Source organism: Poecilia reticulata, linkage group LG7 (genome assembly GCF_000633615.1).
Source record: "Poecilia reticulata strain Guanapo linkage group LG7, Guppy_female_1.0+MT, whole genome shotgun sequence".
NCBI classification, from domain to species: Eukaryota; Metazoa; Chordata; class Actinopteri; order Cyprinodontiformes; family Poeciliidae; genus Poecilia; species Poecilia reticulata.
In genome coordinates, this window is record NC_024337.1 from 30,162,985 (window position 1) to 30,178,803 (window position 15,819).

Below are 15,819 nucleotides of genomic sequence, written 5' to 3' on the forward strand. Positions count from 1 at the left end.
CAATCTTTTTAACTTAGCAAAAGTTGAAAATCATCAAGTAATTTTTACGTTATTGTCTTCTTTTCATGACCAGCGTCACCCCTTCCAATATGGCGATGGTCTTGGCGTATTGTTTTTTTTTTTTTTTTTTTTTTTTTTCACTTTGAAGGTCTTGGCGTATTGCAATCCTTCAGGACGCAGGGATTTTGCGTCATCAGCGGAAGCAATCGCGGGAATTCGACAGTTGGTTGAAACAACCGGTTGGTGTTCATAGAAACGGTTCATTTAGTGTGTGAGTGAAATATTTAAACCTCTTTTTTATAAACTGCTATTACTCTACTGGGATTTAGACATTGTTCCGACGGTAAGAACGTTACTTGTTTATTGTTTATACGTGGTTTAATAAGCTAACACTCTGTTCAGCTAACGTGCATCACTTCCTGATGTGTTGTTTATGTTTGTGTTTCAAGTCAAGCTCATTTTTATGACTTTAAATTACTCTTTCAGACGTTGTCCTGCCATGACGCAAAGAAAACGGCTATCTAACGTACAAAGCTCATCTCAGAGTAAAGTAAGTGTTAAAAACACGCAGGATTGTTTGAGCAGGCTGGTTCCGCCGCCATGTTTCCCAGGTCACTCTCCTGGCCATTTTTTTCTGTTTCTCACAATAAACTAAATAGACACAGAGCCCAAGGATCCCAGAAAACATGAACATTCATCGGGTAAATTTTCAGCTCTTCATATTTTTTAGAAAAGTTTGAGTTTCTAAAAATCATCTTTCAGATCACGGAATAAGAAATAAACATTTTATTTTCTGAATAATATATAACGTTTTCAGCACTTTAACGATGCAATTTATCATATCACATGTTGTCCATCAACCATTTTGGGTTTTAGATTACTGATAGAACATCCAGGAAATGCATGAAAATTGCATGTCATACAAAATTTTTAAAATTGACATGTCAACAGGCAACAATAAATCACAAACCGTGCTTAAATAATCCATATTTTATATAATCTAATCTGGATTTGTGTAGTAAGTATGTTGTGCGTTACAATGGATTCAAATTGGTTCAGATGCACATTGAACTTAAGGATTTAAAAAAAAATCTCAAATAAGTATTTTATTTATTTATTACAATTTCATTAACATAGTAATTTCATTAGACTAAAATTTTGACACTAAAAACATCTGAATTATTGAAATGAACATGCATAGAAAAAATTAGGAGCATATTTAGTAGCTTTTTTTTTAGCCTTTTTTAAACCTTTTAGCTAGCAAGAAATATAGAATGCATATGCTAACAATAACGCTATGAAAATAAAATATGTGGTTTCAGATTGCTTTTATGAAATGTGATTTTTTTTAAACATTTTTTTGTAGATTTACCAGTTAGTGATCTTTTTTTGAGTTTATAAGTACTGGGGTGTGCTGATAAAGCTCAACCTGAATAAAAAACCAAAGCTAACATCATATTCTCATGTGGACCGACGTTGAAGAATGTTTACGTTGGGATGGAACTGCAACAGTTTCTGATCAGATTGGGACGTTTCTTGGTGTGTCTGTGTTTTTATTTAGCGGCAGTCCAACAGCTTCATGACGCAGGAGGAGGATGAAGATGCAACGTTCACTCAGCCGAGCACATCACAGGTCCAGAGGGGGCTGGAGAAACTCACACCTGCACAGGTCGATCAGAAGGTAACACAGCGCCACCCAGACATGTTTGGTTTGCAAAAATAAATGGTTTCATATATTAGAAATATTAAGATGCTTTTAAAAGTACACGTCCAAATATCAGCTGATCACCAAGAACTGTGGAAATGAGAGCTGATTAGTCGGTGCACCTGTACACCTGAAGAATTGTTTAATTAAAGCAATGTTAATATATTTTACCTTTCATGCAGACTGCTGAGGTGGTGCAGTACATCCTGGTAAAGGACCAGAAGAAGATTCCTGTGCGCAGAGCAGGTAGAGTATCGTCATGGCAACAAGGGGATGGAACCGGAAACCTTGGTTGATTCACAGTTAGAGGGAAACGGAGGAGCAGAGCAGGTTCACGGATGTTGTGAAGGAGGTTACGAAGAAAATTCAGCAGATTGTAAATGTTTATTCATTCTGATCAAACGCCTCTCAATATCCTGACTGGAATATTTGTTTTGATGGTGTTTAATTTATCAGTAGAGATGATTTTGTTCATAAGTTAGTTTTCTGTGTAGAGAATCAGAATCGACCTTTATTTTCGTGGAACAGAAGCTCAGCGACATTCGTTTCAGTGCAGCCCAGCAAAAAAAGAACAAAGCAATCACATCTCATGTTCTTCTCTAAGGTTTTTATTTTATTTTATTCTGTCTAAAGGCAGGAAACAAATATTTATTACTGTAAAACAATCCCAAATTAAAAATAATTTCTGTGTATATTTTAGGGTTGGAGAAAGTTTCAGTTGTTACATCGCGGCTCGTTTCTCTTCCCAGATCTCGTTAAACACGTCGTTAAGGATTACAGAACCGTCTACCCCGAGATCATAAAGAGGGCAATGCGGACATTTGAACAGGTTGGTTAAATCTGCTCTCATGCAGTTATAAGATTAAAGGCAAATCTGACATTAATATTTGATTTTTCCACCAGGTGTTTGGCTTAAAACTGGTTGAAATTGACTCCAAGAACCACATGTATGTTCTGGTGAATAACCTGGACGCCTCTACAGCCAGACCCTCGCCGGTGGAGTGAGTATCAGCACATAACTCCTGTAGTTTAAGCACAGCTTTCAATGTTTGGTTAAAAAAAATAAAGTTTTTTATGTCTGTAGGCGTCCAAGCAACCCGAAAATGGGCCTGCTGTTTGTGATCCTGAGTGTTATTTTTATGAAAGGCGGCGTCGTCAGAGAGAGTGAGTCTCATGATGCAACGTTTCGCTATAAAGTTGGGCGGTAATGATTTCTGTTTGGCTGCAAATCTAATGCTCAGTGTGTAACGCTCTTCTCCACTGACCCCTGGTGTCCTGGAGGAGAAACTGCAGCGCCTTTTGACCCCCATAGCTCCAACTTTACCACACAGATGCACTTTAAGATTAAACTGTTTCTTAAGTTGGATTAAATAATTTAGAAAACTGCATAAGTAGCAATAATGAATTCCTTAATGAATTCTTGATTTTTGCAATCAAAATCACTTATTTTGTGGTTCTACTTTAAAAATATTTGCAAGGAATGTTGTGAATTTTTTTCTTTATTAAAGCGCTTTCTAGATGAACATAAATAATAAATCCAGATGCTCACCTCTTAAATTTACTGCTGGAATTTTTATAATGTCCGACTTTACATCTCAGTGTCGTTTAATGGAGAATTTCAGTTTCTTCTTTTTGCAAATGAATGACATTTTAACATTGCAGAATATCCAAGTTTTTTTTTAAGTACCGTATTTTCCGCACTACCGGATTATAAGGCGCACCTTCAATGAATGGCCTATTTTAAAACCTTTTTCATTTACAGAATAGACGCTGCAGTTATGGTTGCCACCCGTTCCGTACAAATGTGGATGTGTAACAATAAAGAAATGGTCCCGAGTAGCTTATACAGTAGCTGCCCCAGTCACTGTTTCACTCACGGTGTTGTGATATTGTGCCCAACTGCTTTCTGGGTAACACAGACCAACCGACACGCTGCCGCCACAGCCTCTGTCTCTCTTCTCCCCCCCGCCCTCCTGGGTCGGCGAGGAGAGCCTTCTGGGCCGGGGCGGCCGGACGATGGTGACCCGTCTCCGTTCGCGCTCAGCATGTTTGTGGAGAACGTGGCGCTACATGACCTGCAGACGACCTGATTATCAGGTCGGTAGGTAGATAAGTCAGTCAAGCTTTATTAACAAACCAGCGTTCTGACAACTATCCCAGCATGCACCGCGTGCTTCTTCTTCTATGGGGGAAAATGAAGTCGGCGGCTGCTTACCGTAGTTCCTAGCCCTGTTGTGGCTCCATATTGGTCCATATATAAGGCGCACCGGGTTATAAGGCACACTGTCGGCTTTTGAGGAAATTGAAGGTTTTTAGGTGCCTTATAGTGCGGAAAATACGGTATGTGAAATTAAAATCAAAATTTCAGAGGTTTTTTGACTGAAGTTTACCTCCACAGCCACGTATTTAAACTTTAATCTACGACGTTTCTGTGATGGAGGCAGAGATGAGAAAGAGGAAAAAAGAAAACAGGAAGTTAACTGATATAATCGCAGCATATTGTGAATGTTTGGCATAAACTTTGCAGCAGTTTTTTGGTTTTTTCATGATGGATTGCAGTGTCAGCACATTACCACCCAACCCTAATTCACCTTATTATTATTATTATTATTATTAGTTGACCAGAATGAGACAAACGTTTGTTTTTTCAGACCTGATATGGAACACTCTGAAGAAGCTGCGCGTTGATCCGGGGTAAGGAAGAGTTTTTACCTTCAGCAGCTTCACTCGCTTGTTGCTAAGCTGGCGTTCAGCTTGTTGGTTGAAAACGTCAGGCCTTTAGCTTTCTTCTTCTTTGGTTTCTGATTACGACGACCAACGGTGGACACACTTGTGCTAATGCTCTTAAAGTGGAGCTAATGTTTTGGTTAGAATTTTGCTAACTTTGAAAACGTTTAATGAACTTAGTTGGTTTTTCAGGAGAAATTCGAAAATGCCAATTTAGTTAGCTGTTCTGTAAACTTTCTGCTGAATAACGTCTGTAGTTTACATTCATGCTCTTATTTTGAAGTGGGTGAGTTCTGTTTCCTCTCTCTTTTTTCCCCACAACTTTATCTAAAACAAGAAACGGGAACAAAATAAAACAGACAGACGATATCCAGATGACCATAAGTACAATATGCTGCAATATGTTGCTAGGCAACAGCACATTGCACATCTATTGTGACTTGACAATCAGAGGTTTTTGAAATGGCTTGTTTTCCAGACACCAGAAAATATAAACTTATTGCTCAAAACAGCTGGGTGGTTATATTAAGTCTGTTTTTAGGAGCGCTAGAAACCCAAGTTAAAGTACAAAAACGAGCAAAATGTGACATTTGCATAATAAATCCCCTTCAATGCTTGTTATACCGCTTTAGCGTTAGCAGAGCTAATGTTTATGATTAGCGCCTCTCAGTTAGCGCAGCTAGCTGAGTAGTTAGCAGTGTCTGCCGCTGGTGAAAAACATATGAAGTTCAGTTTTTTCCCAACATGTTTTCTGTTGTTTTGAATCTTTTCTGACGTAAATCGCTCCAGGCAGAGACACGAGGAGTTTGGAGACGTGAGGAAAGTCATCACCGATGAATTTGTGCGTCAGAGGTAAGAAAGAAGAAGCTGCAGCTTTCGGGTTTGGCAAAAGGCTTGGCCCGGGTATCGTAACCCAAACAGACCCACCTGTTGGCTCAGCCTTCAGTCCCTGGAGCCTCCAGCCGAGAGGTCGCCGGTTCGAGTCCGGCTCGGGTCACAGCTTGGTGTGTTCAGAGCCAGTTTCTGTCAGACCATAGACTCTGGTTTATACCACACCGCAGATCAACAGCAGCGTGAGAGCAGGCGGCTCCTGCAGCCCAGGGGCCGGCCAGCATTCCCACTGCAGACATCAGGATGCAGCCGCTCTTCACTAAAACTAACAAGTGAAGAGCGGCTGCATCATAACATTTGTTAAAATATTCAGCAATATTTTAACAAATGTTTTGAAAATGATTTCTCCTGTTGAGGATTTATTTACTACAATACTTTGACCTTTTTGAATTCTGCACCTAAAATCAACTAAACTACTAAAAACTAAACAATGTTGACTAATAATAACTAGCAAATACGCTCCACACACTAGTTAAAACTAACGAAATAAAACTAAATTACAATGAAAAACTCAAAGCAACTATAACCCTGAGCCGGACTTCCTGTCGCTGCAGCCCAGAACAGATAGGTGGCGCTGCAGATCGGCTGGTTTCTGATTAGTCGTCACGTTTTTCTGTATTTATGATGTAATGAATCCGTCATGAAGTCAYGGTTTCCTGTTTGCAGGTACTTGGAGTACGTCCGGATCCCGCACACAGAACCGGTGGAGTACGAGTTTCGCTGGGGGCAGCGGTCCGACATGGAGGTGTCCAAAGCCCAGATCCTGGAGTTCATGGGTCAGGTGAGGGTTCTGCTCCAACGATTCATTACTGATCGACTAATCTGACCATTTATCGGATGAAAAACTGGAAACTTCAGCTTTTACACAATATTATAAAAACACAAAACAAATAATTCAGCTCATTTTTAAGTAAGAAAATAAACGTTTTGTTGTCTAAAAGCCAATGACGGTAATCCAGGAGAGAAGAAACGATCTGACCTCCTGCTGCTCATCGATCTGGAGGAAAAGCCTGAACTCCTTATGTGGGTTGAAGCAAAACCAGGTTGGGAGAGAAAAAGTATCAAAAATAAAACCAAATCGTGGCGCTGGACTCCGTTTATGTCTGCTGTATTTGGGTTCCTCTGCATTTTAGACACTTTTTATTTTCACCCAATTTAACATCAAAACAATCAAAGTTCTGATAATCCTTGGGATTAACTGATTAGAGATCGGAAAGCAGAATCTACATGAAACAGTTTTATACTCTTAGCGTTGCTCTTTCAGTAAACGGCCTTTTTCTTCCATCCATCCATCCATTTTCTTTACACCCTTGTCCCTTTGTGGGGTCGGGAGGTGCTGCTGCCTCTCCAGCTAACGTTCTGGGCGAGAGGCGGGGTCACCTGGACAGGTCACCAGTCTGTCGCAGGGCAACACAGAGACACACAGGACACACCACCATGCACACACTCACACCTAGGGACAATTTGGAGAGACCAGTTAACCTGGCAGTCATGTTTTTGGACTGTGGGAGGAAACCGGAGTACCTGGAGAAAACCCACCATGCACAGGGAGAACATGGAGACTCCATGCAGAAAGACCGGGGCCGGGAATTGAACCCAGAACCTTCTTGCTGCAAGGCAACAGCTCTACCAACTGCGCCACTGTGCAGCCCACAGCCTTTTTCTTTTAGTTTGTAAATTAGTTGACGATTATGAGATTAATCCTGATTAATTCTGTTTTACTCTGATGGGATTTAATCCAGAATGTTCTCTAAACTGGTTATTCTGGTTTGCCGCAGCTTCATGAGCAGGATCCACGGAGCTGGACTCAGCAGTACCGAGAAGTTCACTCCGCCGCCGCCGCCAGCTCCAGCCAGGCCAGCAGCAGCAGCAACCACAGATAACCTGCTTACTTTGACTAGGCCTCTTCTACAGTTTAAAACTGAACTCCCGGTTCCAGATTTGCTTTCTCCTGGTTTTTAATAAGGTCAACATGCAACGTTTCATTTATTTTGTTATTTTGTTTGTTTTTATTGTACAGAGTAACGGATTAAACGTGTCATTAAAAAGTTGTTAAATAATCCGGCGTGTTGAGTTCAACTGCAAATAACAACTTCAGCCAGAAAAAAAGCATCAGAGACAGAAATGCAAAGACAGACGGCGCGTTTGAGACGTTTAGATTTACCGACGCTCACCGTGGTAAACTGGGTCGGTTCTTCTCCAGCAGACTGGGTTTCCCTCCATGATTACTGGTTTCCAACAATACAAGAACAATGTAGAGAAATAAGATGATTTCAGTCCCATCTGCCCATTTTTAAAGTGTAACTAAAACCCAAATCGACTTTATTTACTGATAAACTGTCTGAAATGGTCCTTAAAGATCATCTTCATGTTTCAGGGGAAATATTTACATTTTTGTGTGAATTTAGTTTCACTTTAATGAGACGCAGCTACGTCTGAGCTGATTGTAGTTTTTGGTTTTTGAAGCACTTTAAATAATTTGTCATATTTTAATAAAACAATAATCTCACAAAGTGCAGCGTTACCCAGAGAACCTGCTTCAGAAAAACAAACGGTTCAGAGATGATGTTTATTCAGGCACCTGATTTTAACCAGACATGGTCACAACACGGATTACACAGCAAATACACTTAATGTTTCACAATGTTTCATCTTAAAGACCTGGATTAAAGGAATTACAGCGACTTACTGAAGCACAGAATCATGAGCAAAAACCTTAATTCACACAAAAAGGTCGAGTTTGGAGGAATGACTGGATGCAGCAGAATCGGGACGATGCCGACTGGAGAAGTCAGAAATCTGAGCGTGAAAATCCAAGATGGTTCTGGTTAATCTGGAAACCAGAACCATCGTCTTTCAGATTACATGAATGCTGCGGCAGCTTTACAAGCGTCTAAAACGCTTTTCAGAAGTGCACATGTGCAGCAAAACAGATTTCCAGTAAATTAGGAAAAAGTTTATGCAAATTGGATGCAGTTTGGAAAGTTTCTGTGAAAAATTCACAGCTGTCGTTTCATTTAGCCTTTCATGAGTTTATTTTTCAGTCATATATTCACCATGTTATTCCTACATTAATGTTAGTTTCCAACTAAATATTTAGTTAGAAAGCTAAACATGAACTAAATGTTTCAGTCTGAGTTAAATATACATATTTAGCAAGCAAACCAAATACATAAGTTGTAAGCTAAATACTTAGCCAGGTACTTGGGTAGCGACCCAAATACTCAGGTTGCAAAGTATTTGGTAAACAAGTTAAATATTTAGCTTGCTTGCTAAAAATTTAGTTTGATAAATATTTAATATGAAAATAAATGTTTAGTTTGGAAATTAATTAAGTTGGAAAAGATTTATTGAATTTGAAGTTTGGAACTGTGACATTTATAACTGTAGGAATAAGTTGGTGAAAATATGACTGGAAAACACCCACAGAGGCTAAACAGGAAATTATTGCTGTTAATCTCTTTACTGTGTAATTTTAGAAACGGCGCCCATGCACCGGTTGTACCCATGTAAGAGCAAAGAGACGCATTTTGTCATAATTTTGGCTTTCAAAGCAACAATTATGAGATAAAAAGTCATAATTTCTTTGTAAGGTGGAAAAACATGCAGATTATTTTTTCTAACATCGACCTCATCCTCCATTTCACATTTTACATGTTTAGTAAAGGATGCAAGAGTTTAAAAATTAAAAGTAACACGGCTCATATTATTCAAACAGTACTCAGCTATTAAAAAAAAAATCATATAATCATTACAGATGCAGTCAATTCCCACAGGGACAGCAACTTCTTCACAAGAGTTTGTATAAAAAAAAAGCACGGTGGTGGCAGAAGGTCCTGGGGGCTTGGTAAACGGAAGGAACGTTGGATGGTGTTAAAACTGGCCGTGGCGCCATCTAGCGGCGCATGGCTGTACTGCAGATGATGGGAATACTTAAGCGCGGTTTGCATTTTTGAGCAACCTTCATAGACACCCTTCTTCCGGCTCGTAATACTATGAATCAGGAAATTAATAGTTTTTAAAGGCACCGTGTAAACAAACAGAATGATTTGTCCCTTCTGGGCTACTGTAGATTTGGTGTCCTTGAAAACAAACGTCTTATTTCGAGCTAAAACTGAGCGAAGGTTGTAACAAATTGTTGATCAGCTATAGATTTTATGTGCAACTGAATGTCAACACACATGAAGGTTTTAGGAATGTGGACGGAAGATTTCAACCTTCCAGCTGCGAGAATCCGCCATGACGCCAGGTAAATGTTTCTACGGCGGCCTTTCAGGGCCATGTAAAGAAAAGCTAGTAGTAGTATATTTTAGCTCGGGAAAAAAAAATTATTCTGAATTTTTTTTTAGATTAATTTAAGAAATATAGGAAAAAGTGATAATTTCTGAGTTCGAAATGTCGAAAAGTTTTTACTTTTTTGAATTTGTGGACTTTCCAGCTTCTCCAGGATAGACGGAAAAAGATGGCTGGCTTGCTGGCTAACTGTGTTAGCCATACACTAACATACACTTAACTAGTTAGCGGTAGCCTAAACCGCAATGATGGGCACACAACTCAAACATATGTAGTTACATGACAAATTGTAAGACACGTGATTAACGTATTCAGGACTAACTTACATTTTTTTCGGAACCGAATACATTTTAAGGCGCTGACACCTTAGTAAACAGAATCTTTTAGTGTCTTAGCTAGCAGATAAAAGCTACATTAGCTAAGCTAATTTAGCTAATTCGGCAGTAAGTACTACAGTAAGTATCACTGATATTTACGTCAGTATTACGCAGAGATGGGTAGGGTACTCAAAAACTGTAATCAAGTAATAGTCGTAATGTACTTAAATTGTTTCAGGAAGGGACCAAGAAGTAGTTATAAGCTTGTGGCTTGTTTACTGTTGTCATAGCAACTGCCTACCAAGATGGCTGTCAGTTACAAAGTTCCTGGAAATGTGACGGTAGCTGAATTTAATCTGCAGCAGTTAACTTCAGGTGGTGACTTTGGTTTTTCTTTTGTCTATGAAATGAATACGGTTTGTTACCAACGTCTCTGCTGAGCTGAATAATGTGCTGATGAGGGAATGAAGCCCTTTGCGTAAATTAACAAACATCACTTTTCAAATCTAAAACTACCTCTAAAACATGGCGGCACGGCGTCTCCGCTGTTATTGCTGTCTGCATGAAATTACAAGAGCTGAAGGAACAGCACAGGATGAAGTGATGCAGTGTGAAACTGAGATTGAGGACTGTTGAACAGTTTTCAGCTCTTCACGTTTTAAAAGTTGTTTTCAACCTGGACCCTTCCAGATAAAGTGCACTAACAGTGGAATTAAGATGCCGCTGAAGAAACCTTTCATTGTCAGCAAGCTCTCAGTTTTCTAAGGATTACATGAATTAAAATAAGACGTCTTCTCTGGACGGGACGGACGTTGAGCTGAGGCGTCCTCTAGATGTGTTCTGGTACCGTCTCCAGCGCCTCCTCCGGGTCTCTGTCCACTTCCACATTCTGAGAAAAACAAACTCAAGCTGTTTGTTCAAGCTATTTACCACGTACTTGAGTTATTTTCCTCTCTACAGAGTTCTTCTGCTTTTGCCTTTTTGTTTAAGATCAGAAATAAAACCAAACATCTGTTTTCAAATGTAGGATTTCTTGATTGTTTGTAATTTTTTTCTTTGCAGTCAAAATTGCTTATTTTGTGGTGCTACTTGAGAAATATATATTTTTTACTCTTCTAAAATCTGAATATATAAGAAAAAACATGAGGAAAAAAACAATTCGACACAAACATTTTCTTTCTTAAAAGAATTTAAATAATTTTTTACTCGCCGTATCAATAATGGACTAAAACTTAATCCATTATTGAGTAAAGCTGAGGCAGCAGTGTAAAAATAAGAAATACTGCCACCTGCTGGTGGGAGTTGGCATCATAAACCGATTTTTGCAGGAAATTTGTAATAAATTTAGAGCAAAAAAATGCTATTTTTTGTTATTTTTTTCTGAATTTCCCCAATCACAGAATCACAAAAAGCTTTTCCTCATACTGCCAGGCTGACTTGGATAATATCTTTTCTCCTGAGTAAATGAAATAACCTTTTGAAAACTGCTCAGGTGTTTCCTCAGGTGATTTTTGTTTGTATTTTTTTATTTTTGATTATCTAAAACATTTAATGTGGAAACAAATCCAGTAGCTGCGTTTCCATTGACCGTATAATTGTCCAATTTGACGTTTCAAGAATAAATTTGCGTAATTTTGAAAAATCTTGTTTTTTGATAAAAAAAAAAAAAGATCAGGTGTTTTTTTTGTCTGGCTGAATTGAAATTAGTTTATTTTGCAAAACTGCAATAGAAACTTTTTTCACCTCACACATGATCAACAGCCGGATGTTGCTACTGGCGTAAGCCATGAAGAAGAAGACAACAGGAAGTGGTTGGAGGAAGATGGTGAAGCATATCTTAATGACTTATCGCGGGAACAAGCTCATTCATGTGTGATTTTAATTGATTTTCTTATTTAACAGAAACACCACCAACTTGAAACTGTGATTTTTCTCAACATTAGTGGAATATTGAGACAGTTTTGTGTACATTTGTCATTTAAACGCAGCTGGTGTCTAAACCAGACCATTTCCTCTGGTTGCTGGCCTGTTTTTGCAGTAGTTATGTGGGACAAATGTAATATTTACTCTAAAATCATGAGTCCTCTTATCAGATCACCAAGGCAGCTCTGAAAACCTTCATCTGTTTCCGCGTGTTATCGCTGTCTAAGCCGCCGTAAACCAACACACTGCAGGGACTTTACCTCCGGCCGGTCTCTGTGTGTGTTCACAGCTTCAATGTTGAGAAACACAGACTCAACTTTACACCCTGAGGGGAAACAAAACAGAAGTGGTGAAAAACAAACAGCAGATTCAGATCCAGAGCAGCTTGTTCTGAGGCTTGTTCTGGTAGCAGGAACGGACCGTAGGCGACCGGCGTGAGCTTCAGGACGGTGTGCAGAGGACACTTCAGGTAGGGCAGCTCGCCTGGCACAGAAACACCAGGTAGTGCATCAGAAACACACCAGCTGCGTTTCCATTACAAAGGTGCACTATGTCCAATAAATGTCCAATAAATCACTTATAAATGACTTTTTAATAAGTCATTAAAAATCATGGCAGCGACAGATGTAAACAGTTACATCAGGTATATTCAGGCGTTGAAGCGATATGGGAAGCCATCCTGCTCAAATATATGTGATTTAACACGTACTCAACATGTTGGTTGTACGTGTTAAATTTTCATGTGTTCAAGTTAAAAGTCACATAAATTTGAGCTGGATGGCTTTCCATAGAGCAACAAGCTCCCCCCTATGTGGGAGTGGCTACGTTTGTGGCATTTTGGGGAAATTGGTGCGTTTCCATTAAAAGCTGCAGCATGAAAATGTGATCAAAAAATAGTTTTTTCTCATACATTTGTTGAAACTGTCACCATGTTGTGATAGTTTTCACAGATAATCTGTGAAAAAGTTTAGCTCCTCTGGCTTCTCTCACTACCAATTAGAAACAACCAATCAGAGCCAGGAGGCGGGTCTTAGCCTCCTCTCTGCTACGCTGCAGCTAGCATGTCGTGAACGTTAAGCTAGTTCACATAGCCACCAATTATGGCAAACAATTTTTATGTCAGGGAAAGTTGTTTCTTCACCATTAGCACATGTATCGGTGTGTACATCGGGTTGATTGACAGCGCTAAGCCCCGCCTCCTGGCTCTGATTGGTTGTTTTTGGTTAATTTCTTCAGACACTAACAGGTCAAGGAGGATGATTTTCTGTCTCAAACTGCCACAACATGCTGACAGATTTAACAAAAGTGTACTACAGCTTTAAGCTCATTTATTTTCATCATTTTGTCACTTTTATGGCTAATGGAAATGCAGCTAGTGGAATATTTTTGGTAAAATAAAGATGTTTCTTTTCCTCACTTGCACTCTTGTCCAGGAAGTAGGCCAGTAAACATCTCATGACCGCCTGGTGACAGATGACCAGGACGTTCTCCTGCCTCTCCAGCTCCATGATGACGGGCTCCAGACGCTGGACCAGGTCCTCGTACGACTGGAGGGCAAAGGTCAAACAGGTCAGATTTACAGGGTTAAACACGCCAATGATCAACGTTCTCATTACTGTCAGGCCGAGACAGCAACTCCGGTTCGCAAAAAGGATGTCAGACTTAAAGTATGTTTTGACATTATTGTCATTCTGTACAGGATCAGAACGCAGTGAGTCAACTAGACGCGTCACTGGATCGGTTTCCTGAAATAACCGTCATATCGTTACTGGTCCTGATGTAGAAAGGAAGTTTTGATCGGCAGTAAATGTTTTCATATTCCAGAGCCAAATTCTGCTCTGGAATATGAAATTATTAAAATCAGAATTTATTAAAACAAACCTTTGACATTAATAGATATTAAAGTCTATGAATGGAGGCTAATTTTTAGAGTAGATGTGAAACTAATATAGGATTTTTTATTTTTTCACCTTTATGTTTTTTCAAATTTTTCTATTTCTCCCCCATTTCTGCTGTTTTAATGTTTTATTTTATTATTTTTCTCTATTTTTCCTTTTGTCTCCTTATCCTTCTCTTTTCGTTTTTTTAGGTTTTATTGGCTCCAGTGGCTTTTATTTGATAGTTAATTGACAGGAAAGTTGGTAATGAGAGAAAGGCAAAGGTCGCCAGGCCGGGAATCGAACCTGTGACGGCGCCACAGGTTCCCTTTTCTTCTTCTGTTTTTTCTCTTTTCCTTTTTTCCACTTAAACCCTCTTTACAGACACAGATCCTTCACTTCCTGCAGAAACTAATGAAGTTACAACTGAAGAGTTTCTTGTGGACGGACTGATTCTTACTCGTACTTTGTGGCAGCGTCTGAATTATTTTTAAAACCTGATTATCCTAAATGTCACGGATCTTTTTCCTCTGAAGTTCAGAAGTTTTGGAAACTCTTCCAGCATCAGCTGCTTCTCTGCGTTTCCTGATCTTTACTCTGGATTGGTGAATAATCTGGGAGACGTTTTGGGCTTGCCGTACCTTTTTTCAGACTCACCTCTCCTTTGGGGTACCGGTACCGATATTTGTCCTGATCCCTCAGGGCGAACTCCTCTGGGTAATGCTCCTGAATCTCCTCATAAGTCATTTCCTCACAAACTCCCTGATCAGAGAATGAAAACATGAATGTGTTCATCTGCTGTAAACGGTATTTCTACGTGAGGTTGTCGTGTAACGAGGTGGAGCCGTTGGAATCGCATCAGTTTGAACCGTGTTTATGAAATGCGGCGGCGGCGGCGGCTCGGTTTGAGGCTCACAGCGTCGATCTCGTTCAGGGCCTTCCACTGCTCGTACTGGACCCCCAGCGCCTCGGCGGTCTGGATGGTTCTCTTCATGTGGCTCGTCCAAACCTTCAGGTCGCTGATGCTCTGCCCGCGCATGTAGGCGCCCAGCGCGGCGGCGAACTGACGGCAGAGAGACGCAGAAACTAAACTTACAGTCTGAATTATTCTTCCAATACATATTTAGGTGATAAACATTTAATTTAGCAACTAAATATTCATTTTCCTAGCTAAATATGTATTTAATTACTAACTAAAAATATATTTGTAAACTAAATATTTAGTTTGGAGATACATAATTAGTTGGTAAGCTAAATATTTAGTTTACAAATAGTATATTTAGTTTAGCAATTAAAAATGTAGCTTCCCATCTAAATGTTTAGCTACATATTTCTGTATTTTCCAACTAGAATTGAGTTGATAAACTAAGTATTTAGTTTGCAGCTACATTATTAGATGGTAAATAATTAGATGGTAAACTAACTGTTGAGCTTTTTGGCTTATTTTTATTTATTTACGAACTAAACATTTGGTTGGTATATTAACTTTAGCATGGAGGTAGAAAATTAATTGGTAATTTAAATACTTACATTGTAAACTAAATATTTAGTTTCCTAAGCTACTGTTTAGACACTAAACTAAATATTAGCTCAGGAACTAAATATTTACATTTACAGCTAAATATTCAGTTAAATATTTATTTACAAAATGAAAACGTAGCTGGTAAACTAAATATTTAGTTTGGAGCTTCATATTTAGTTGTTTATCAACTACATATCTTGTTAGGTAAATATTTTTTTATTTATTTGAACCTTTACATCCCATACCTGAATAAAGGCTGATTCTATTCTATTCTATTCTAATAATATTTAAAGCTCTTATCTCTGTTCTACCTGCATGTTTTGTTTCATTGATTATTGATGGATTTCTGTCYGAGTTGTTTTGCTATCCGAGTGATTCATTATCGCTGGACTTTGCTCTGCAGTGAAACCAGGAAACTAGGACTGCTGCAGCTGCTGCTGCTTCAGCTGCTGCTGCTGCTGCAGCTTCTGCTTCTGCTGCAGCTGCTGCAGCTGCTGCTTCAGCTGCTGCTTCAGCTGCTGCTTCTGCTGCTGCTGCAGCTTCTGCTTCTGCTGCAGCTGCTGC

General features: G+C 39.2%; 2 protein-coding genes across 4 annotated transcripts in view; one reads left to right on the plus strand and one right to left on the minus strand.

Annotated features, from left to right (window-relative positions):
* The first annotated feature begins 187 nt into the window (after positions 1-187).
* Positions 188-7,384, plus strand: ndnl2 (necdin-like 2). Of its 2 annotated transcripts, none has more exons than XM_017305934.1 (11): positions 188-271; positions 487-550; positions 1,562-1,681; positions 1,888-1,951; positions 2,455-2,534; positions 2,609-2,706; positions 2,790-2,869; positions 4,357-4,399; positions 5,222-5,284; positions 5,990-6,104; positions 7,102-7,384. In XM_017305934.1, exons 2-11 carry the CDS (start codon positions 500-502, stop codon positions 7,204-7,206), a joined length of 819 nt encoding a protein of 272 aa, XP_017161423.1. In that variant the 5' UTR covers positions 188-271; positions 487-499; the 3' UTR covers positions 7,207-7,384. The 2 variants fall into 2 exon arrangements, with proteins under 2 accessions (XP_017161423.1, XP_008413109.1); XM_008414887.2 differs by having other exon boundaries at positions 196-343.
* Positions 7,385-7,873: 489 nt separating this feature from the next.
* LOC103468054 (6-phosphofructo-2-kinase/fructose-2,6-bisphosphatase) overlaps positions 7,874-15,819 on the minus strand; it is an 18,049-nt gene continuing 10,103 nt past the window's right edge. For both annotated transcript variants that reach the window (XM_008414889.2, XM_008414888.2), the window contains exons 9-14: positions 14,650-14,796; positions 14,391-14,495; positions 13,274-13,403; positions 12,277-12,339; positions 12,117-12,181; positions 7,874-10,822 (exon numbers count right to left, since the gene is read on the minus strand). In XM_008414889.2, coding sequence (XP_008413111.1) covers positions 10,763-10,822; positions 12,117-12,181; positions 12,277-12,339; positions 13,274-13,403; positions 14,391-14,495; positions 14,650-14,796 — 570 coding nt within the window. In that variant the 3' untranslated portion in view covers positions 7,874-10,762. The remainder of the gene's footprint in view (positions 10,823-12,116; positions 12,182-12,276; positions 12,340-13,273; positions 13,404-14,390; positions 14,496-14,649; positions 14,797-15,819) is intronic.